This window comes from Euphorbia lathyris, chromosome 3, assembly GCF_963576675.1.
Source record: "Euphorbia lathyris chromosome 3, ddEupLath1.1, whole genome shotgun sequence".
Taxonomy (NCBI): Eukaryota; Viridiplantae; Streptophyta; class Magnoliopsida; order Malpighiales; family Euphorbiaceae; genus Euphorbia; species Euphorbia lathyris.
In genome coordinates, this window is record NC_088912.1 from 10,263,355 (window position 1) to 10,286,123 (window position 22,769).

At 38.3% G+C, this 22,769-nt stretch overlaps 1 protein-coding gene and 1 non-coding gene across 3 annotated transcripts; one reads left to right on the plus strand and one right to left on the minus strand.

The window, feature by feature from the left end:
* Nucleotides 1–7,417: 7,417 nt before the first annotated feature.
* TRNAR-ACG (transfer RNA arginine (anticodon ACG)) lies at nucleotides 7,418–7,496 on the minus strand. Its single transcript has one exon. It is a non-coding gene; the product is annotated as a tRNA-Arg (tRNA).
* A 4,328-nt stretch (nucleotides 7,497–11,824) lies between these two features.
* Nucleotides 11,825–21,936, plus strand: LOC136224180 (protein ADP-ribosyltransferase PARP3). Of its 2 annotated transcripts, none has more exons than XM_066012446.1 (18): nucleotides 11,825–11,923; nucleotides 14,659–14,948; nucleotides 16,158–16,356; nucleotides 16,445–16,558; nucleotides 17,364–17,421; nucleotides 17,506–17,575; nucleotides 17,712–17,886; nucleotides 17,966–18,099; nucleotides 18,195–18,456; nucleotides 18,564–18,691; nucleotides 18,759–18,835; nucleotides 18,897–19,057; nucleotides 19,133–19,342; nucleotides 19,422–19,524; nucleotides 19,594–19,676; nucleotides 19,758–19,901; nucleotides 21,304–21,486; nucleotides 21,593–21,936. In XM_066012446.1, the coding sequence occupies exons 1-18, from the start codon at nucleotides 11,918–11,920 to the stop codon at nucleotides 21,662–21,664; spliced, it is 2,469 nt and encodes an 822-aa protein (XP_065868518.1). In that variant the 5' UTR covers nucleotides 11,825–11,917; the 3' UTR covers nucleotides 21,665–21,936. The 2 variants fall into 2 exon arrangements, with proteins under 2 accessions (XP_065868518.1, XP_065868519.1); XM_066012447.1 differs by having other exon boundaries at nucleotides 18,195–18,432.
* Nucleotides 21,937–22,769: the final 833 nt, after the last annotated feature.

Consider the following 22,769-nt stretch of genomic DNA (forward strand, 5'->3'; position numbering starts at 1 on the left):
AAGTAATAAAAAAACCATAAAAACATTAAATAATAATTAAAAGCCACGAAAATACAGTTTATCCCTTTTTCCACGCGGGGCGTACCCCCATGTACGCCCCGCGCCCGCGCCATTTCTCCCACAAATTTTTGGCCAGGAGACGCGATACGCGAGGCGTGCTCCCAGGCACGCCCCGCGTACCTCGACGATTTTGCGTAAAATAAAATCAGAGGGTATGATACGCGTGGCGTGGCCCCTTCACGCCCCGCGTATCCCTCCTGGAATTTCGAGAACCTCTTGGAATTCCACTCCTCCCCTATTTATACCCCTTCCTTTTTCTCCACTTCTTCCCTCACACTCACTCTAAAACCCTATACTCATTCACAACTCCTCCTTCCTCCTTCACTACCACCATGGCAAGACGCAAGCACGTAGCCGACATGCGCCCCCCGCGGTCCACTCGGGCCCGCACCTCTCGTTCCCAACAACAACCACCACCACCACCTCCTAGAGAAGGAACACCGCCACTCACCCGACAATATCGGGCTCCTTTCCATCTCCTCACTGAGGAAGAAGCCCAATCCTACCAAACACTTTCTCCTGCCCATATCATGGAACTTCCATACATTGAACATAGCGTTCTTGACCGCTACGATGTCGGCAGTGCTTTCGAGGCCCGCCTCCGTACTCTCAATTGGCTCGATCACTTTCGTGCCCGCCAACACATCTACCCCTCATTGGTCTTGGAGTTCTACACCACCCTAGAATCTAATAATGTTCCCGGAGCCGCCCTCTTCAACTTCCGCCTTCACAACCACCCTTTCTCCATCGACACACAATGGCTTCGCAACAATTTCACCCGTCAAGCAGAGGATGGGATAGCCCATTGGCCCGAGGGTGTCTCCCCTCATGATTTTTGGACCTCCATCACCGGGTCCGACGAGTATGACGTCTCCAACCTCCGCCCGGCCTGCATCCGCGATCCAACCCTCCAACTTCTCCACTGGTTCATCTCCTTCTACTTCTCGGGGAAGTCCGAGTCCACCAAGGTCAATAAGCACGAGCTTTTGGCCCTCTATTGTTGTGAAAACGGCCTCACTTATGACCTCTCCTACCTCGTGGCCGTCCAACTCCATCAAATGCCCACCCGGAAACGTGGAAAGCTCGGGTTGGGCCATCTCATCACCATCTTCGCCACCTCCACTCTTGGCGAAGCTTCCCTTGACCGCCTTCCCAGCTTGGAACCACGGCCCTTGGATAAAAACGCCTTCAAATCACTCAAGCACCCCACTTCCGGCCCGGGTGAAAGTTCGAGGGCGGCCCAACCCCAAGACGACGAGGACGAGGATTCGGACTCGGACATGGGTCTAAATTTTAGTCCACCACCCAACCATGACGTCAACTCCATATATGCTCGGTTGGACACCTTAGAAGGCCAACAACGTCAAGATCGTGCCCACTACGATTCTCAATTCGCCAACTTCAACGCCACTCTCACCACCCGCTTCGATACCCTTGAGGCTAATCGCCTCATGGACCATTCCGCTTTCACCACTCGCTTCGATTCCATCGAGGCCCAACGGCGTGAGGATCGGGCTAATTTTGACGCCTTCACCAACGCGTTCTTCACACATTTCAACATCAATGGGAATCCTCCTCCGCCTCCATCCTAGTTTACCTTTGTTTATTTTATGTTCTCCTTTGTTTTATGTTTTTCCCTTTCATGTTTATGTTTTTAGTTCGTTTTGTTTGTGTGTTTCTTTTGTCGTTTTTGTGTTTCTATTGTACTGTCTTTTTATTTTAAATATATTTATGATTTTCCTTTGTGTTTCGTTTTGTTTATTTCTTCTTTTCGTGTTCATTTTTCTCTGTTTATGCATCAATTAATAATCTTCACGCGGGGCGTACCCCATTTTACGCCCCGCGTGCCCCGCCGTTTTTCCTGTATAACTAGTCCAGAGCTCGGAACACGCGGGGCGCCCCCCTTAGTGCGTCCTGCGTATCTGGGTCTCTGGCTAAAATTGGTTTAAAACGCACCTACTACGCGGGGCGCCCCCCTGGGCACGCCACGCGTAGGGCCTGACCTTCAAGGGTCCCCTTTAAATTCCATCTTTATTTTTGTTTTTGTCTTTCTTTTCTTTTGCGAAGTCCTTGGAATAGACGCCATTTTAATAACACGGAGGGCCGTGCAACCCCGCACTCACTCACTGTTTGTTTTGCACTAACAAAAACAAAAATAAAAATTAAATAAACAACAAAATAATTAAACTAATTTATTGATTCTTAAATTTGTTCCGACACACTACCCTCCCTCGGAAATTAATTAAAAGTTCCGTTATTTGTTCTTAAATGCAAAGGATCGGTTTAAGTAAGAAATTTTAGTCTTGATTCTGAAGTTATAGAATTTATGCAATGCCTAGGTTTGTGCTAAAGAAAAACATTGAGTCCTAACCCACAGGTTATCTCTATAATGAAATTTAAAAAAGGCAATAAAAACGGGATGGTTGAAAATTTGACGAGAACTTGAACGTACACAATTTAACCCGAAATTTTGTGAGACATTTTTGAGCTTAAAAGAGTTCGCACGAGAACTCTATTTCTTTCACAATTTTTCGAGAGCTTTGACTTCACTCGATTCAATAGAGTTTGCACCTAATACCGGGTCAAGTACACTTATTTTGGTATAAATGGCAATAGATGATAAAACGAGCCCACTTAGGCTAATTATTTTCTTAACTTATTTTTCTCATTTTCATTAACCTCTAGGAAACCCCCTCGAGCCTATTAACCGACTTTTTTTTGTTAATACCCCTTTTTAACATTTAACCCTTTTTCCTCGTGTTTAAATACCAATAAAATCAAATCGCACCAAAACTATCCGAAATAAGCCAAGGCCTTGATAAGTAAGCACTATAAGCTTTCGAAATCGTTTTTGTGCCGCTCTCAAAACAAAAAGAAAAAGAAAAACACAATAAAGAGCAAAAGGCATTCTCAAGCTCCACCCGAGCAATTTCGAGATATATTTTACGAACTCGCTAAGGCCAAAATAAAAACACGTTGCGATCATCAAAATGGTGTTTAAACTCGAGTTCTTAAAAATTAACCACTAAAAAGCCACCCACATTACAACCCCCTCCGGGTTCGTTTTTAATATTGCCTAAACCATAACATAAGAGGAAAAACCCGAATGAAAATGCAAACTCAAAGTGACTTCGAGTAAGTGCAAAGGAGAGTGCAAAAACACCGACCCACCAAAATTTGAGCGTAAGAGTGAAATCCCTTGGTAAGGTACTATCGGGTTCTCAAAAAGATAATCGACCCCGTTAATATTGCCTATTAAATTTGATCATGGAGGTTTCAAACAAGTTTTGGTCACTCATTTGTTTGCGTAGGTACTTGCCGAAAACTTTGCATAAAACTTTAGCTTTGGGATCACGCACTTGGTAAAACCAACCGACGGTTTGTTTTTTAATCATCTCAATCCCTTGTCTTTCGTTTTCTTTTACTTAAGGACAAGTAAAACTTTAAAGTCCGAGGAGGTTTGATAGGGGCGTTTCGTCCCTATCTTTTAGCGTGATTTACGGTTTAATTTTAGATGAAATAAATAAGTTTAATTGCAAAAATAGTAAATTTTAATAAAATAATGAAATAAAAATAAATTCCGTACTTTCGGTTAATTTTCCTTATTTTTGATTAAATTAGAAAATAAAACGTCAAGCTAACTCGGCTCTCGAGAATTGTATTTCAGGTACGAGTAAGGAGCAAAAATCCACCGACAAACGTGGGGCGTGGAACACAGAGTCCGAAATAATTGCTCAATCCGCAGGCACCACGTGGAACTTGTCCACTGCCACGCGGGGCGTATGAGCAATGATAAGCAATAATGTCTCAATCATGAATGTCAGACTGCAAGATCTTCTAAGTCAACTGAAAATACGCGGGGCGTACAACCATACACGCGGGGCGTGTATGGGAAGTTCTTCAGTCCAAAAAACTAGAGACTCATTTACGTGAGGCGTGCTTCAGACTACGCGCGGCGTAAAGGATCTAATTCAAGCAATAAAATCTCAGAAGCTCAACCACGCGAGGCGTACCCCAGTATACGCGGGGCGTGATTGAGACAACAAGATCCGGATTTGGTCCACATGCAGGAGATTTCTGACGGAATGGGCAAATACGCGGGGCGTCCTCCACCATACGCGGGACGTGTCATGGGAAAACTGCAGAAATAATGTAGCTCCATACTTGCATCTTGTGAATTTACAATTCTACCCCTAGCTTGATGTGTATAAAGAGGAGTGACTAACACTCATTTGAAAAAGCTTTTTGGATATATACAAACTCTTGTTATAGATTAAGCTCTTGTTATATAGTTTGAGATTTTATTTTACATAGCAAAACTCTATCACCTTGAGAGCTTGTTCGTTGATTCCGGCATTCCGTCAAAGTTCCGTTCCATCTCCGTTCACCAAGCTCGAGAGTTCCACCTCCAAGTCCTAAGAGACGGCATTGAGTCCGGTTAGCTAGTTCCGAGGGTGGATTCTTCCCTTTCCACTTGCTAATTAGCTTGTACTCTTCCTATGTACTAGGCTTGGTTGTATTCCATATTTACATTCTCCATATTTATAATTTATGATTCATAATCTCTTTTTCTATATATGTGTTGATGTTTGTTACTTGTTTTGATACTCGTAATTGATTATTGTGTAGGAGAACGCGATTTCCGACGCCATTCGGGCTATCTTTAGGGATTCATATAGGTGTTGCCTCACCGGAAGTGACGCTCCGGAAACCGTAGGAATCGACAAACCACGGAACTTACGGGCCCTAATTTCTGATCCCGAGCATTAGACACGCCTTGACTAGGAACCACGTAGTCTAAGTACTTCACGGGTCGGTCACACTACACGTAGTCGTCATTGCAAGAGTAAATCATCAACCGTATATATATTGGGAGTCATTGTTTGTCATATTTATAACTTATCGCCATCCATATCATTTCGTAGAGTTCTTGTTATATAAATTGGTCTCACCCGTAGTTAGGAGTGGTTTGTAGCTGTTCCCCGAATCAACTCAAAGTATTCACCGCTTAGATAACGTATAAAACCGAGTCATTTAATACTTGTAGTTATAAATCCCGTGGATTCGATACCCGGTCTTAACCGGATTATTACTTGATACGACGGGGTACACTTGCCCCTAAGTAGTAGCGTCTAGTAGAGATAGAGCATTTAGGAAGATCACATCCATAGTCGTAACGCACTTGTCATAATAAATATTTCGTAAGCTCTACCTAGCCGTAAACCCTATCATTGATCCAAACGGCTCCTTTTTGAGACAAGGCTCTGGTCAGCTTCAGACTTGCAGGCCAATCCTGTCGTCTGAATTCCGCAGGCGTCAGGTTTGTCCTCTTCTCACAGATTTCGTCTTCTTGTGCCTGTTTGTCTTTTAGCGACAGAACAGTTGACCCATGCATCTCGAAATTGGCTTTTGCGTAATTCCAAGGTTTTTATTATTGGTGCAGACAGTTGTCGGAGCTTGTCTTTTAGCAAACGGAACATCCGTGCTGTCCTGAAGATCACTCAGCTTGTCTTTGATAGCCGTTGTCTTCGATTGTTTGCTAATGCAAATACTGAGTTCTCTTTTACTCAGCTTCCATGGTCAGCTTCGTTCTGCAAGACACAATTCTCAAGAAGACTTTGCGTTCTACTCAGCTTCGTTGATTTGTTTGATTCTTTAGGCTTTTATTCTTAAGATCTTTTATCATGCTGAGTTACACTCCACTCAACTTGTGATGTATCCTCATGTTGACTTCGTCCTGTCTTACTTTTTATTTCCATTTGTATTTATATTTATACTCAACATTGAACAAACATATTAGTACAATTAAACCAAAGCACTTAAATTTAATTATTCCTTAATCATGGATTAAATAATTTTGTCAAATCAAAATCATGTGGAAATGTGTTTCAACACATTATACACATGGAATGATTGTGAAAATAAAAAAATTGTAGAGATCCAAGTAATTACATTAGATGTGATATAAAATCTGGGATAAATGTATGCAACCTTTTCAATACTTATTATAAGAGTCTATATATCCTTAACAAGTGTATAGTACTCTATCATGTACATGTTAATTGAGATGTTATATATCTCTAACGATGTATATTACTAGAGTTCTCAATGGTATATGATGGTATATTGGTTGCACGATCTATTTAGAAGTATGAAAAGAGATGAGACAAACGAATAGGTTACGTTATGTGTGAGTGAGAGATATAGAAATTATCCACACGTAACTAATTCGGATCGAGTAGATAAATTTGGATCCAAATGTATCTAATTAAGTAATTAAAATAAATAGAAACAATATCTAACTAAAAGTTAGAATTAATAGGTTCTACCAGTCTGACTTTGATTAGGAATAGTCCTATATAAGGAGGCTCATGCAGACATAGTTAACGATACATCCAAGAGCAAAAAATCCTCCCCCCTCTCTCTCTACTCAACGCACCTCTTTTGCTCTATCTTTCTAAGACTTTTGCACTTAGTTCGTGGATCAATAGTTTCTCCTCCCAGACAATTTTTGGTGGAAGAGTTATGTGACTGTTGATACAATATTGTGGTTCGTTTCTTGAGCTGCTACTCAATAATAATCTACACTACAAGAGACAACCCGATAAACCGTATTTGAAGCAGTATAATTATATAGTATAATTCCTTCAATTATTAATTAATAAATTCATGGATATTCATTACAATATTTGGAGTTTTAAAATGCATTTTCTTAACAAGATATTAAATTCCTCTAAGAAAAAATATAAAAATTTATCTATCATCCTTACAATTATTTAATAATTTAGTAGAAGATATTTTAATAAGGAAAGTATAAGAACAAAATAAAAACATATATAGATATAATGGGCCATTGGCGGTCCATTAGTCCATTTTTAAGCCCAGCCCTCTATGAAGTTAATCAGGCTCCGGCCCAGCTTTGGCCTTCAAAATCAAATCTCCACTCAGTCTAAACAAGTGTAACCTTTTGCTTATATATATTTTCAAATGTGCAAAAAATACTCCTAACGTTTACATGCATGAGCAATTTTATCATTAACGTTTAAAATAGTGTGATTTTACCCTTTATGTTAGTAGTTAAAAGTAACTTTACCTCTAATATTGGAAAATTGGTCAATTTTAAACATTATTATAAAACAAAGATATTGTATTTCTTATTCTGCACCAACTGGACGTAAATTGATTCTAAAAAAAGATTTCATATTTTTTGTGATTTAATAATGGAATTTAAGATTAATATTTTTAAATTCGGTGAAATATTTAAGTTTTTCTGTCAAACTCGTACAAAATACAATATATTTTCTAATTTTTTTAAATCATATGATTAAGGAAAGGTCCTTCCCTTTTTGGCCGGTTGTGGGCGAGGAGGGATTCGAACCCCCGACACCGTGGTTCGTAGCCACGTGCTCTAATCCTCTGAGCTACAGGCCCCACCCCGTCTCCACTGGATCTGTTCCCGGGAGTACCCTAAAAAAGAACCTTTCCTCTCCCCAGCCATTTCGGGTTAAGAAATGATACCTTGGGATGGGTGTAAATCCAAGCAAATTGCTTCTGCTCCAAGAACAGAGGATTGTGTACCAACTGGAAAAGTGCTCAGCCCGTCAAGGTCTCTGCCAGAAGCGAAAGTTTCAACCGAAAATGGCTTATCAAACTCAGGCAACTGCAGCACCGGCTCCATCACCATAGCCTCACACTCGCCAGCTGAGTCCGTTGGCGTTTTATCACCCCGAATTCTTTAAGTTTTGATAACCAAGCCTAAAAAGGCCTAAAAAGAGGAATATCTCCAATTGAAACCAACCCCTTGGAAACTCACCTTAGGCACTCGAATAGTGGAACTCGAGCTAGGTAGACACGCAAGCCAAAGAATTTCTTTAGTTAGGCAGGAAGGCAGCCGACAGCTATTCCTAGTAAAGCAAGAAAGAGCTCTTTTCTAGCTCTACTTTCTATATTCAATATCTACGGTAAACTAATAACCAACCTTCCTTCGTTCTTCTGCTGAACTCCAGTACGGTTTGGCGATCAGGGCCGCCTAAAGTCTTATTCCTGATGGCTTGAGGTTGGTGGCGGTCTTCTTCGGTATGGTTTCCCAAAACCTCCAAGAGACCACCCCCCTATGTGCTTTGGGCTGTTCAACACCCAAAACACATATAAGGAACTTTGTCTCATCTTCTTGCTATGTATTTTCCAGAATTCATATTCATATTCATAGAAATCTTGGCTTAGTGCCATTACTGTAAGCAGCGGATGATTGGTATGTAGGATCGGTTGCAACGGTTTCACATGAATGTGAATCAAGAGATTGGCTTGAGTCAACTAGCCATTGTACTTGAGATTGCGATAAGTCGTTCTTCTGCTATTGGGCAGGTGATACTTCCACATATTAGGGGTAACGTAGGAGACATTTCTATTTTTCCCCCAGGGAATCTTTAGAATTACCACTGCTTAGCTTTCAATTCGCCTCTGACCATCAAATGAAATGTGAATAACCCGTCCTCCTCTCTTTGAAACAAGGGGCCCTTCTTGATCTGAATCGGATTTCCTTTTCGTGCCATATGCGCTTAGACTTTACTTTTAGCCCTTTTTCTTCCCGGTCCAATATTTGTTCTCGAAAGTCTTCGTTTCCGTGTATTCGCAAACTCTCAAAATTTATGACCAACCTTTCCTCTTTCTTTGCTGCACGAAAAGAAGCATCGACTGTGTGCGGAAGGAGAAGTGTGCCTGTCAATAGGTTCCGTTCTCATTCCTTGCCGCCGGAGAGCTAATTTTCACTGTTACTGAATTAATGGTCAATCAGCCTAGAGGCTTCCTTACTAAGCTTTCAGGTTTCAGGTAGTTGCGAGGTATCGGTCGCATCTCGAATCTCTCTATCGATCTCCCTGCCATCGGTCTTCAGGTATCGCTTCTGTAACGCTACCTGCCCGCGATATCTCTCTTCTGTTTAGCGAATCTGTTCAATTAGTCCTTAAGCTAATCATTCCTGCCCGGTCCTCAATCTATCTCCTCTTTCTGTCTTCGGTCTACGGTCCAACCAGTCCTGGATCTCCTGCCCTTTAGAAGTCTTTTGATGCGCGAGGAACTGTCTGAAAGTGAAAGGCATCATTGGTAGGCGGCCAAGCGAATTGGTGTATTTTGAATGCGGCTCTAGTCATAAAGCCCAGTCCTAGTCTTCAAGTCCGGTCATCAAGTCAGTATCAGTCCCGAGCTATGAAAAACGATGTTTTTTTGTCTACATTAAGATTTAAAACTGAAATTACCGCCTTCCTTCAGCTCTTCGTCTGACAATACGCCGGGCATACTATTTAGTTTAACCGACAAGCCGGTCGGGATGGATGAATCTGCAGCCGATACGCTGGCTAGACCAGATCGTTATGTCGTTTGCAGTGCCCGATGCATCGTTATATGAAGGAGGCTGACTCTGACTGAAAGCGCTGATGTTCCTTATTTTAGGATGCAACTCGGATTCTTCCTTCACTCTTGACGGCTTTTTCTCTTTTTAGAGTAATTCACACTCACAACTCTTATTGAACAAAATGGAAGCGATCCAAGATCCATTACAAGCGGGGCCTAGCCGGGTGCCGAAAGCAGGTCCTTTACGCTCTATTTTTTCTGACGCAGTGCAGGCACTGGATGGAAAAGACAGAGAAGAGAACAACCCACCGGAAGGGCATACCTCAAGGAGCACCAATCTACCCAAGCGTCTCTTGTACTTAATCTCGAGTATATTCCAGTGAGAAGCTTCGCAATACCCTAACACTCCATAGGAGAAAGAAATCAATAAGGATAGATATATAGATATCGCACATAGTGGTCTGGGGACTAGTTTAGTTAGAGAATGGGACGATAGAGCTCAAATCTAAATATAATGAATAATTGAATAATGAGAAATTGGCTCTTAAATCGCCAAATTTTTTATTTTCCATAAATCAATCGTAAAAATTTGATTCGAAATCAATAAAAGTAAGGTCACTCCTAAATCTACCTGGAGCCTGGTATGGACTGAAAAATGGATTCCTCGGCTACTTTACCTTTACTACGATATCACCAGATTAGCAAGAAAAAGCTTTTCCTGTGCCACCATGCCCACTTCTCTCCAATGCCTCCTTCAAAGCGCTTAAGATAAGAAAAGAAGGGGTTGGAAGTTAAGAAGGCAGTCAGTGTGCACCCTCGGCTCTGGTTCAATCCCCAGCACTCCAAACGGCTTAAACTTTCTACCACTCCATGGAACGAGATAGAGATTGTTGAGCCAATCCCGTAGATAGAAGTAGCTAGACGATTCATTTCGATTCCCTTTCTTTGAACCTTGTCAATGATCGAACTTAAAGATAGAAAGTGAGTGTCATTTGATGAGTAACTGAGAACAAGGGAGAGGATATGTTTGTGATCTGTTACTAATGAGTGATAAAATGATATACATGTGAAGTGTTGAGGACAAAATTCATGACCGAAAAAACAATTTGATGAATAATTTCTCCACGTGGATCGATAGCTCCCTTACAATCTAGATAACTCATTGGGACTTTTCGATCGGAAATAACGAATATCCCTTCGAGATGCTTTAAAGTACCATCCGGCCATGTGGATCAATATTCACCGTTTGATCCAGAATCAGTATAATGGAGAAAGAAAAGCCCCTGGATTTTATGAGTCGATTACACAAAGGACATCTACCACATCCGAGAATGATACATGTCAGATGAGGGACTAAAGCACACATTTTCCAAAATTACAACAACTACCCTTGACTCTATATATATATATATATATAGATATATATATATATATATATATATATATATATATATATATATATATATATATATATATATATATATAAAAATAAAGGTGAGGCACCCTAAAGAGGCATGCGATATCATAGTCACCAATATGCTCATTGTCGTCAACCTTCTACAATCTTTGCTAACTGAAGCATCAGAATGGGTTCACAGAATTTACCCAACCTGTCAATATTATGGAAAAATTTCTTTTAACTACCAACATTATATGTAAAGTTGCTCTTTGCTGTAAATATTAGGGGTATTTTTACACTTTATCCCTATATTTTTTTAAGCATACTATTATTAATAGTGACATTTAAAAAATATAATAGAATATAATAACACGAAATATCACGAGATTAGGTCTGAGTCAGGCCAAAACTCCGTGTGGTGTCAAAACTTTTCCCAAATCTTGTCCAGCCAACTCACCGAAAGGGATCTATCTCTTTTTAAGCATCCCATAAATATATCTGCTGTTATTCGATAGCGAAGAGTCTCCCTATATTTAAACCTCATCCTAGAATAAACACGCATTGTAAACTTTCACGGAACTCACAATGTCCATAGAATTTCCTTCTATAAAAAACATCCACCTCCTTCACGAAAGACACATTATTTTATACCGTTTAGATTAACAATAATCATCCAAAAGTCCGCGGATATAACCACAATGTTGCATTAAATTAAGCTCCAGCTCAATCTGCAAACTGACTGTAGCCGTTCTTCTACTACAAGTTCCAACCGCAAAAACAACCGACAAAGCTTGTGTTTGATGTTATCGAATCCAGGTGTTAGTCATGCAGACATAAATTGTTGCCAAGTTGCGAAAAAAAACAAGCAGTAAGTTGCTGATAAACCACATGTGTCAAGCATGCCACCGAGAGGAGAAAACCCAGTTGGACACGTGTCAAGACCCGTTACAGGTGTCAAGAAAAAGCATATTACGTGTCAAGTAATGCGGTTGATGTTAAATTAAAAACCGAGAAGCATCATAACACTTCCTCATTTGTCTGAAAACTTAGTTTTTTTTTTTTCTGGTTTTGGAGATTCCAAAAGAATAAGAGATTAAGCAACATAAAGATATGAAGGTTAGCTGTTCTTTCATTCTTTTGATTTGCTTAATTAATTTCTTCTTAAATCATGTTTTTAGCAACTTTTTTAGACTGTTTCTGCAATGAAATCTTAATTAGAACCATCAGAAAATATAATTTAATTACAAAGATAATACGTTTAATTATGTATATATTATAGAGACGGATCTAGAGGCGGGTTTGGCATCCAGTGGTCGTCAAAAATCGCTCGCTAAAAATTCTATGAAAATTGTGTGTGGGTTTTTTTTAATGTAAAAACATCAAATTTAGTATTCATAAATCACGAAAGAAACAGTAAATCTTGATCCGTCACTGTCTATATTTAAATATAATCATCAATATGCATGAGTATGATAAGGTAATCTGTTTTAATACATCTAGTTAAAATAGGTGGAATTTAATTTTAAGTTTTATATGTTAGTATGACTGTGGATTAGTTAGAAATTAGTTCAAAAGGAGGTTTTTTAGGTTTTTTTTTTTTTTTTTAAACACTGACTAGCTGGAATATACAAAATTATTTACAAACTTGATAAATGGCCACATAAGTTATCATTTCAACTAAGTCCTGAAAGTTGTTAATATTTGACAAATTTGCCTAAATCTGATGATGTTATAATTGATTGTGTAGGGTGAAGTTGATTGAATTGGGTTCAATTAAGTCCTGAAAACTTCTTCAAGATTAGACAAATTTTTACCTAAATGTGATATTAAAATGGATTGTGTTAGGGTTCATTGATTTTATTGGGGTTAATTTGTAAAATATGTGAACTTCAATTAAGTCCTGAATTTTTCAATATTTGAGAAATTTGGGAATATTTGATATTAAAATTTATTGTATTGGGGTAAAATTGATTGTATTGGGTTAATTTGTAACATATGCTAACTTCAATTAAGCCTTAAAACTTTGATGTTAGACTTGCTTAAATTTTTTAAACTAAAATTGGTTGTATTAGGGTTAATTTGTAAAATATGGGTGTGGTAAATTACACTCATGGCCATTGAATTTTACTCATTTTCACATTATTGTGGCCACTGTAATTCAATTCTTAACCATGACCACATGAACATTTAACTTTACAATTTTTTTTACACTTTTTAACATAAGTAGTCACTCAACTTTCACTAGCTCCTTAAAATGGCCATTCAACTTTCACTAACTTAACGACCTCAAATTGCATATCAATTTTTTAAAAATAAGGAACTCAAAATGAAAATATTCAAGAATTACATAAAACATTTTTTATTTTCCAAAATCACCTTTTGTGGAGTTTTCTTTCTAAAAATTCACTTTTTCTACTAACCAAACAACACCTAAATAACCTCAAGAACTAAAGTTCCTTAAAACATGCATGATTAAGATAAGATAATCTGGTTAAATACATCTAGTTAAAATAGTTTAATGGTCAAAATGGTGACAGAAGTTATAGCACTTCAACTAAGTCCTCAAGTTGTCAAATTAGGCAATATTTGATATTAAAATTGATTGTATTGGGGTTATTAATTCCCTCAAGTTGTCAATATTTGACAAATTTGCCTAAATTTGATATTAAATTGTTTGTCTTGGATTAAAATTGATTGTACTGGGGTTAATTTGCAAAATTTGCTAAATATTTGACAAATTTGCAGAAGTTTGATATATTGGGGTAAAATTGATTGTATTGGGGTTAATTTGTAAAATATTTTAACTTCAATTGATTCCTGAATATGATATTAAAGTTGATTGTATTAGGGTAAACTTGGGTTAACTTGTAAAATATGCTAACTTCAATTAAGTCAGTGACAACAAGTTTGCCTAAATTTGATATAAAATTGTTTGCACATTTGGCCCCAAATGAGGAAAAGAATATCCAAAAATTGGAGTGAAACTAAAAAATAGGAAAAGAAAAATTGGTATATAATTTCTTAGAAAAAGAAAAACAACCCATCACTTTATTTAAGGGACAGGGTACCAAAATAGACCCTAGGCAATATAGACGTAACCTTTAAAAAATATCAATTACCAATTAGGCCTTGATAACAGAACGATTTCCCTCTCCACGAAAACTCAACTCCCCACGAGAAAGCAATCAGAACTAGAACTTAACGGATTAATATGAACGATGTGCCTCGTTCCTCTTGTTATCGAGGTCTAAATTGTGGTACCTTTTTAAACGTTTTAAAAGTCTATATTGTTTTGGTGCTATTTTGTATGTCGAGTCTAAATCTATGATTTCCCAAAAACCATATATCTATTTTGGTACCTTATCCTTATATTTAATGGTATAATTTGTAAGTTACCATATTATCTGTAGTTTGTGAATTTTCGGATCCTAATAATGTTAGAGGTTTATTGTAGCAAATCGTATTATGACCATTTTTTGTAAAGAACTTTTTAGGTAAAATTATTATATTATCGAGCTAAAATTAGCGGCTAGAGGTTTTGACTACAATGGTTTTTTTTATTTGATGAAAAGAGGTTTGTAAAAGCTTAGTCCTCCGTCTTTTGACATTTTTACTCTTAATTACTACCCTCTGACCTCTAAATAAAAAATTTATTTACCATATCTTTATTCACTGTGACAACAGTGATTAGTAATTAGCTAATTTTTATCCGTCAAATTGGTAATCAGCTAACAGCTAGACCGGACTTGCATTAAAATTTGAGATTGAGATTTCTCAGTTGAAATGATTTGAAATCCAATTTTTATAGTGAAATGTGACAGACTCGTTTTCTTTGAAATACTTTGAATTAGGTTCATGAGACAAGATCTCAAGCTCATCCTACGGCTTCGGAGGAAGGAAAAATAATGACAAGAAAGCAGAAAGCAGAGAACAAAGGACACGATGGCGAACATCATCATAAGAAATCGAAGAACGACACTAACCATGATGTCAATGGCAAATCTAAGGCCGACATTGCGAAAGAGTACGATGATTTTTGTAAAGCTGTTAAAGACAACCTCTCTGTTTCTCAAATGAAGGAAATACTAGACATGAATGACCAAGATTCTTCTGGCTCTGATTCCGCTGTTATGACTAATTGGTTCGTTAAAAATTTCCGCTTAATTTTAACTTACAATTTATTCCGGTTTCCGTATATAGTTAAAATTCTATGTAGTTAAAATTTGGTCAAATTTTTTTATGCAGTTATTAAAAGACGATTTGAGTTTATTAGGGATTGAGGAGAATATGAGAGTGGAGAGAGAGAATTTGTGTCGCTGACACGCTTGATTGCACGGTTTTATATGATGGTTCATGTTAGCCGACCCCGAATCATTTCGGGACTAAGGCTTTATTGTTGTTGTTGTTGTATTAAAAGATGATTTTAATTTTCGGTGAGATTTAGGGTCTTTTCGTTTAGTTGTTTCGTTTGTTGTTTTGTTGTCATTTTAGTTCATTGTTTGTAGCCCCTAAATGAAATTTGAAGGGCTAGAAGTAAAAAAAAAAAAAAATTAGCCGGAGTCCGAAATCAGAACTTAGGTCAGTCAAAAAGGCAAAATTTTGTTGAATTTATTATTAATTGAAGGCTTAATACATTCCTAGCCTCTTCTATTTGTCTAGAAAAATCAATTGCGCCTTTTAAAATATTCAATTTATTAAAATTGTTTAAAATGACATATTAACCCCCTAAAATTCAAGTGACCGAGTAAGGAGAGATTTTGGAGAAATTGACATCCCTACCCACTAAGTTCAGGGGTTAATAGATCATTTTAAGAAAGTTCAGAGACTAATAGGTAGGTTTCGGAGATTCAATATGGGGTAAATAGAATTTTTCCAAATACAGGGACATTTGATTTTTTTGGACAACCACGGGGGTTAAAGATGTATTAGGCTTTAATTGATTTTATTTTCGGTGGGGTTTAGGGTTGGTTTGGTTAAGTTGTTTTATTTGCTGTTTTGTTTGTCGTTGTAGCCCCTAAATGAAATTTGAAGGGCTAAAGCCAAAAAAAAAATGATAATATTCGAACTAAATCAAAACTTAGGCGAGTGAAACATTTAGTCGAATTTCGTGTAATGATTAAAGATGTAATTCGTGTAATGATTAAAGATGTAATTCAAATTTTTCCGCGAGCCGTTTTGTTTAGTTGTTTTATTTGTTGTTTTGTTATCGAGCCCCTAAATTAAATTTGAAGGGCTAAAAGCAAAAAAAAAAAAAAAAAAAAACACCCTCCCGGGCCGAGTAATTTAGCCATTTTATGCTTGAATTGGTGGAATTTGTATTAATTTATGTTGTGTTATTTTTTGGGTGCAGCCAAGATTTGTTGTTTCTTGGTCCATTGGGGAAATGTCCAATGTGTGACAACAATTTGGTATTTGATGGCATAAGATATTCTTGCAAAGGATTTTACAGTGAGTGGTCTAGTTGCACTTTCAAGACCAGATCGAATCCTCCCCGAAAAGAGGAGCCGGTCAGATTACCCGATTCCGTCCTAAACTCCCCTATTGCAGATGTAATAATTTAAGTTTCTTTTAATTAATTAAGCTCTTTGTTTCTGAGCTTTATATAAGACTACAAGTTAATTTTTTCTCTTGCTGTAGTTGCTCAAAAAATACCAGGACCCGAGTCGCCGGCCTCGGCAGGAATTAGTTGCTCCATCCAAGCCTTTTGCAGGGATGATGATCTCTTTATCTGGCCGTCTCTCCCGAACCCATGTATGTATCGGTATTGAGATGAAGGGTCCATTTCGGTTTTTAAGTTAATTTTTAGTTTCTATTTGTATACGAGTTGACATTTTAGATCTTAGTCAAATTAATTCGAATTGTGAAGCAATGCGTGATGATTCGTTAATTCGATACATTATTTTTTACTAAATGGTCAATTTGGCTTGGGTTTTCAAGTTCATTTTCCGTATCAATTTAGTATGCAAGTTGACATTTTAGTCATTAATCACGAAGTGATTTGTGTATTATTTGTTAGTGTATGATTGTTTAATTTGACTCGTTAAACGAATGTCATGTCATTGACGCGTTAAACACACTATTTGTGTATTATTTGTTAGTGTGTGATTGTTTAATTTGACTCGTTAATAACACACTAACATCGTTAAACAAATGTCATGTCATTGACGCGTTAAACGCACTAACATCGTTAAACAAATGTCATTGACGTGTTAAACTAAGTTACATCGTCAGTGTATGATCGTTTAATTTGTTTTGTTTAATGTGACACATTAAACGGATGTCATTGATGTGTATGATTTGTTAGTGTATGATCGTTTAACGTGACATGTCAAACATTGACGCTTGTTTAATGATGTTAGTTTAATTTGTTTAATGTGACACGTTACATGGATGTCATTGACGTGTATGATTTGTTAGTGTATGATCGTTTTATGTGACACGTCAAATCGATGTCATTGACACGTTAAACGGATTCATCTGTCTCTTATTGTTACAACCCGTAACAAGCATGTTGATATATATAACTATATATTATACATTCAATTGATCAATGCAGCAATACTGGAGAAAAGCCATCGAGAAATACGGAGGAGAAGTCTCCAATTCGGTCATGGGTACGTAATTTGTCATTTTCAAGCTGGTTTTAGTTTCTTGTCTTAAATCGAGAATTTCGAGAAAAACATGTGCTTATTCTGTAGGTGTGACTTGTCTTGTTGTCTCCCCCTCGGAGCGGGAACGCGGTGGTTCTTCCAAGCTAACTGAAGCAATGTAAGCAGTACTAAACTTCCCGCCTTCCGCGTTTCCATTACCCTTTAGAAATAACGTTCCCCGGTATCCGTTTCCGTTTTGTTTCGCGTTTCCGTTTCCATATGATCATCATTTTAGCTAAAACAATTCTTGGTAGGGAGAGGAGCATACCTATAGTTAGCGAAGATTGGCTGCTCGACAGCATCGAGAAGCAAGAACCTCAGCCGATGGAAGCTTACGATATGGTCTCTGATCTTGCTGTGGATGGCAAAGGAATTCCTTGGGACAAACAAGATCCGAGCGAAGAAGCTATCGAGTCCCTTTCGGCACAAGTATAAACATTTTCTTCAACTATATTAGTTAGTCTCTTTCGATTCGGGTTCCTTGATAGATACTATACTGTGAATGCAGCTCAAACTATCCGGCAAAAGAGGAGTCCATAAGGACAGCAAATTGCAGGAACGAGGCGGACAGATATTCGAGAAAGAAGGGATATTGTACAACTGTGCATTCTCCATGTGTGATATGGGACGAGACATAAACAAGTAACTACGGAAGAATCCTTTAGCCTTATGCTCTTGGGCTCTTAAGTGTCGGTAGAGCAATATTTATGCGTTTTCGGTGTTTTCGGTGTGTGCAGGTATTGTATAATGCAGCTAATTACGGTACCGGAGAGTAATGTGCATTTGTACTACAAGAACGGGAAAGTGGGCGATGATCCGAATGCCGAAGAGAGGGTTGAAGAGTGGGTAAATGTGAATGATGCTATCAAGGAGTTCGTAAGGCTTTTTCAGGAGATCACCGGTAATGAGTTTGGGCCATGGGAGCAGGAGAAGAAGTTCGAAAAGAAGCGATTGAAATTTTATCCTATTGACATGGTATGGCTCAATCCTACTGACCTGGTATGGCTTGATTTCTAAAATTCTATCCTATTGACATGGTACGACTTATTTCTAAGCTATTCCGTAGTTTCCGTAGTGTTCGTGATTTAGAGAAATTTCTTGAATAGGATGATGGAGTTGATGTTAGACAAGGCGGGCTCGGTTTGAGGCAGCTAGGAGCTGCAGTTTCGCACTGCAAACTGGCGCCTAAGATTGCAAATTTCATGAAGATCTTTTGTAGCCAGGAGATTTATCGGTAAGACCCGTCCCGTAATGTTTGCTCAGTTTCGAACCGGAACCTGAAAGTTTGTTTTTGAACATAGGTATGCTCTAATGGAGATGGGTTTAGACCCTCCGGATTTGCCTATGGGCATGCTGTCAAATATCCACCTGAAGAGATGTAAGTTTTTCGTGTCGGTATTCGATTCTCGGTTTCTGTCTTCTAAATTGATCATATTCAGGTGAGGAGCTTCTGCTTCAGTTTGTTGAAGCAGTGAAATCAATGAGAGCGACCGGACAAAAGGCGGAAGCTGTTTGGTCAGATTACAGCCAGAGATGGTTCACTCTTATGCAATCTACTCGGCCAATGATCCTCCGAGACTACGATGAGCTTGCAGATAATGTAAATTGGTTCCCAATTTTATATTCCAATGTTCCTTCGAATCATACACGTAATTACGATGTATCCTGTCTGTAGGTTGCGGCAACATACGAGAGTGTCAGGGACATAACGGTGGCCTCCCATCTTATTGGAGACATGTCGGGTTCGACCCTCGATGATCCTTTGTCTGATTGCTATAACAAATTGAAATGCTCAATTTCTGCGGTGGAGAAAGAATCTGATGACTACAAAATGATTGTCAAGTACCTCGAAACAACTTACGAACCAATCAAAGTCGGAGACATAGTGAGACCAACCAACTCGAATTCTTTCTGAAATTACATTATCTTGTCGAAACAATGTGTTTGATGTTGTTCTACTTTAGGATTATGGAGTGTCCGTTGAGAATATTTTCGCTGTCGATTCAAGTGCCAGTCCGTCGATGGATGAAATTATGAAGCTGCCGAACAAAGTCCTCTTGTGGTGCGGTAAGAGATCGTTCTTCAAGCCTAATGCTACTTCTAGTTTTGGATAACTAACCCGTCCTCCCATTGCAGGAACGAGAAGCTCGAACTTGCTGAGGCATTTGAAGGACGGGTTCTTGCCCGCTGCCTGTTCTCTTCCTGTCCCGGGCTACATGGTATGATCAATGACATATTCGTACTTGAGTTTCGATTTGGCTTTGTTCTGGTATAAGCTAATGGAATGAACTGAATTCCAGTTCGGGAAGGCGATCGTGTGTTCGGACGCTGCTGCAGAAGCTGCTCGGTATGGTTTTACTGCTGTAGATAGGCCAGAAGGGTTCTTGGTTCTGGCTGCTGTTTCTCTTGGAGATCAAATCACTGAGGTTTCTTCCACACCAGAGGTTTGTTGGTATTTCCCTTGCAGTTCATATTTTCAGCCGAAAAATGCGGACTATGTTACTCTTTAGTAGCATCCGACACTTGACACTTGCCTACTATACGGGTCTACTGACTATGCTACTCTTTAGTATTAGTCTTTAGTAGCGTCTGGCTATACGTGTCTATACTGACTATGTTACTCTTTATTAGCTACTATCTTCAGTAGCACATTTCGTGTAGGACGTGTCTATACCAACTATGCTACTCTTTATTACCGACTATGCTTTTTTACCGGCTATTACCGACTATACGTGTCTATACTGACTATGCTACTCTTTATTACCGAATACTACTCTTTAGTAGCGTTTTTGCATTTCGTGTTACCGACTATACGGGTCTATACTGACTATGCTACTCTTCAGTAGCGTTTCCGCATTTCGTGTGTTCACCCGCATTTCGTGTCTACAGTGGCGGATGTAGGGGTGTCAAAGTGGGCATTTGCCCCCCTTCATCCCTTAAAAAAAAAAAAAAAAAAAAAAAATTAGTCCAAAAAAAAAAAAATAGTCCAAAAAGAATGGTTAAAGTGCAAAAATACTCCTAACGTTTTGGGTCAGGAGCAATTTTACCCCTAACGTCTAAGGTGCAATTTTATCCCTAATTTTGGAAGCCAAAAGCAGTTTTACTCCTAACGTCGATAAATTGGATCAATTTGAGAAATAATTCATTAAACTGTCTTTCTCTGTCATGAATCTTATCATGTACACTTCACACATGCGTTATTTTATCAGTAAACATATTAAAAATATAAATTCAAAAAATTCACCGAATTTATAAATATTAATCTTCAATTTCATTATTAAATTACAAAAAAAACATTATATCCTTTTTTTAGAACAAATTGATATAATTGATCCAATTTATCAATGTTAGAAGTTCTTGGCTACAAACTTTAGGGGTAAAATTACACAATTTTAGTAAAATTGCTCCCGATTCAAAACGTTAGGGGTATTTTTGCTCTTGGCTACAAACATTAGTTTAAAAAAAAATTACATAGAGTTTTGACCCTCTCTCTTAAATCCTAGATCCGCCACTGCGTGTCTACACTGACTATGCACTCTTTATTACCGAATGCTACTCTTTAGTAGCGTTTACCATTCAGTATACGGGTCTATACTGACTACTCTTTATTACTGACTATGTGTCTATACTGACTAATGCTACTCTTTATTACCTAATGCTACTCTTTAGTAGCGTTTCTGCATTTCGTGTTACCGACTATACGGGTCTATACCGACTGCTACTGTAGTTTTTCCGCATTTTGTGTCCATGTCTTGTTTTTGTTTGAAGGTGAAGGCTATTTTATGAACGTTTGCGGTGTCCGTTTCTGTGTCTGTGCAATGTAGCTTACGGATTAATGCCGTGCAGGACACGAACACCTTGGAAGAGAAAAAGATAGGAGTGAAAGGATTGGGAAGGAAGAGAACAGATGAATCAGAACATTTCATGTGGAAAGACAGCATAAAGGTTCCTTGTGGCCGGCTGCTTACATCGGAGCATACGAATAGCCCCCTCGAATACAACGAGTACGCTGTCTACGACCCGAAACAGGTAAAACAAGTCATGTCTTCTTCCTCCTCCTAGACTTTTCATATCAATCAAAGATGCAAAGATTGAATCCTTTTCTCAATTGTGTTTGAATTTAAACAATTTGCAGACATGCATGAAGTTTCTGGTGGGAGTGAAGTATGAGGAGAAGGATGTGATAATGGATACTACTGAGCCATAACTGGGGAAGAAGGGTAGTTATGTCTTTTTGCTTGTTTTGTTAGGGGTAGTTCTGTCTTTTGCGTAGATTTTGCTCAGTTTAGGCCTTTTGTGATGGACTTTCTTGTACATATGAATCACAAGAAGTGTGCCTTTAGGTAGTATGAAAATTAGTGTAACAAACTCTTTTGATTCCAAATATGTCCTCTGGTTACATGTTTAGGAGCTTATCAGAAATCAATAAAATGTCTGCAGACATGAACTCTCAGAAACCAGAATTGGAATTTCTGTTTATATGTTTGGACATTAACTGATCATAATTATTTATGTTGAAACAAATTGTCTAATTGTTATACAAAAACTAGTGAAGAATGAAAGGATGATACAAATGGTTGAGCTTTTATTCAAACAGAGGTTGAAAATTTGAATAAAATGTCTAGCTATCGGTTGCGGCAACCCTGAGTTTCATGTCCATGAATAGGAAGATCTTATTCATCTAAGCTTCAGTTCTCATGCCCATTAGGGAGATTGCTGCTTCAGCTTCGGCCGTGAAATGGTATAAGATGCAGCGCGTTGATAAAATGGTATCAGAGACATGCCAGCTGTGTAGTTTCACTCAGCTGCGCAATTTACTAACAAATGGTATCAGAGGCGACTGTGCTTGTTATGGAAATGGGTGTTGCTTCTGCGCAAAAACATTTGATTTCACAGCGCTTTTTATCGAAATGGGCGTTGATTCCATGACAAATGATATGAATGGTGATAGTGTGTATAGTTTACTGTGTAAGAAATGGTATCACTCATAGTTTACTGAGTGAGAAATGGTATCTCGCTTTTTACCGAAATGGGTGTTGCTTCTGCGCAAAAACGTTTGATTTCGTAGTGCTTTTTACCGAAATGGGTGTTGATTCCATGATGAATGGTGATAGTGTGCTAGCGGCATAGTTTTTACCTACCGCAAATAGCTAGCGTAGTTTGTCTGCATAGTTTGTTAAGCGTTTTTTACCGCAGTAGCAGCTAGCGTAGTTTGTCAAGCGTCCACAGTTTTTTTACAGTTTTTTTACAGTTTTTTTTACCGCATGTGGGTACTTTAGTTGATTAGGTACATAGCTAGTGAGCAAGTGGGT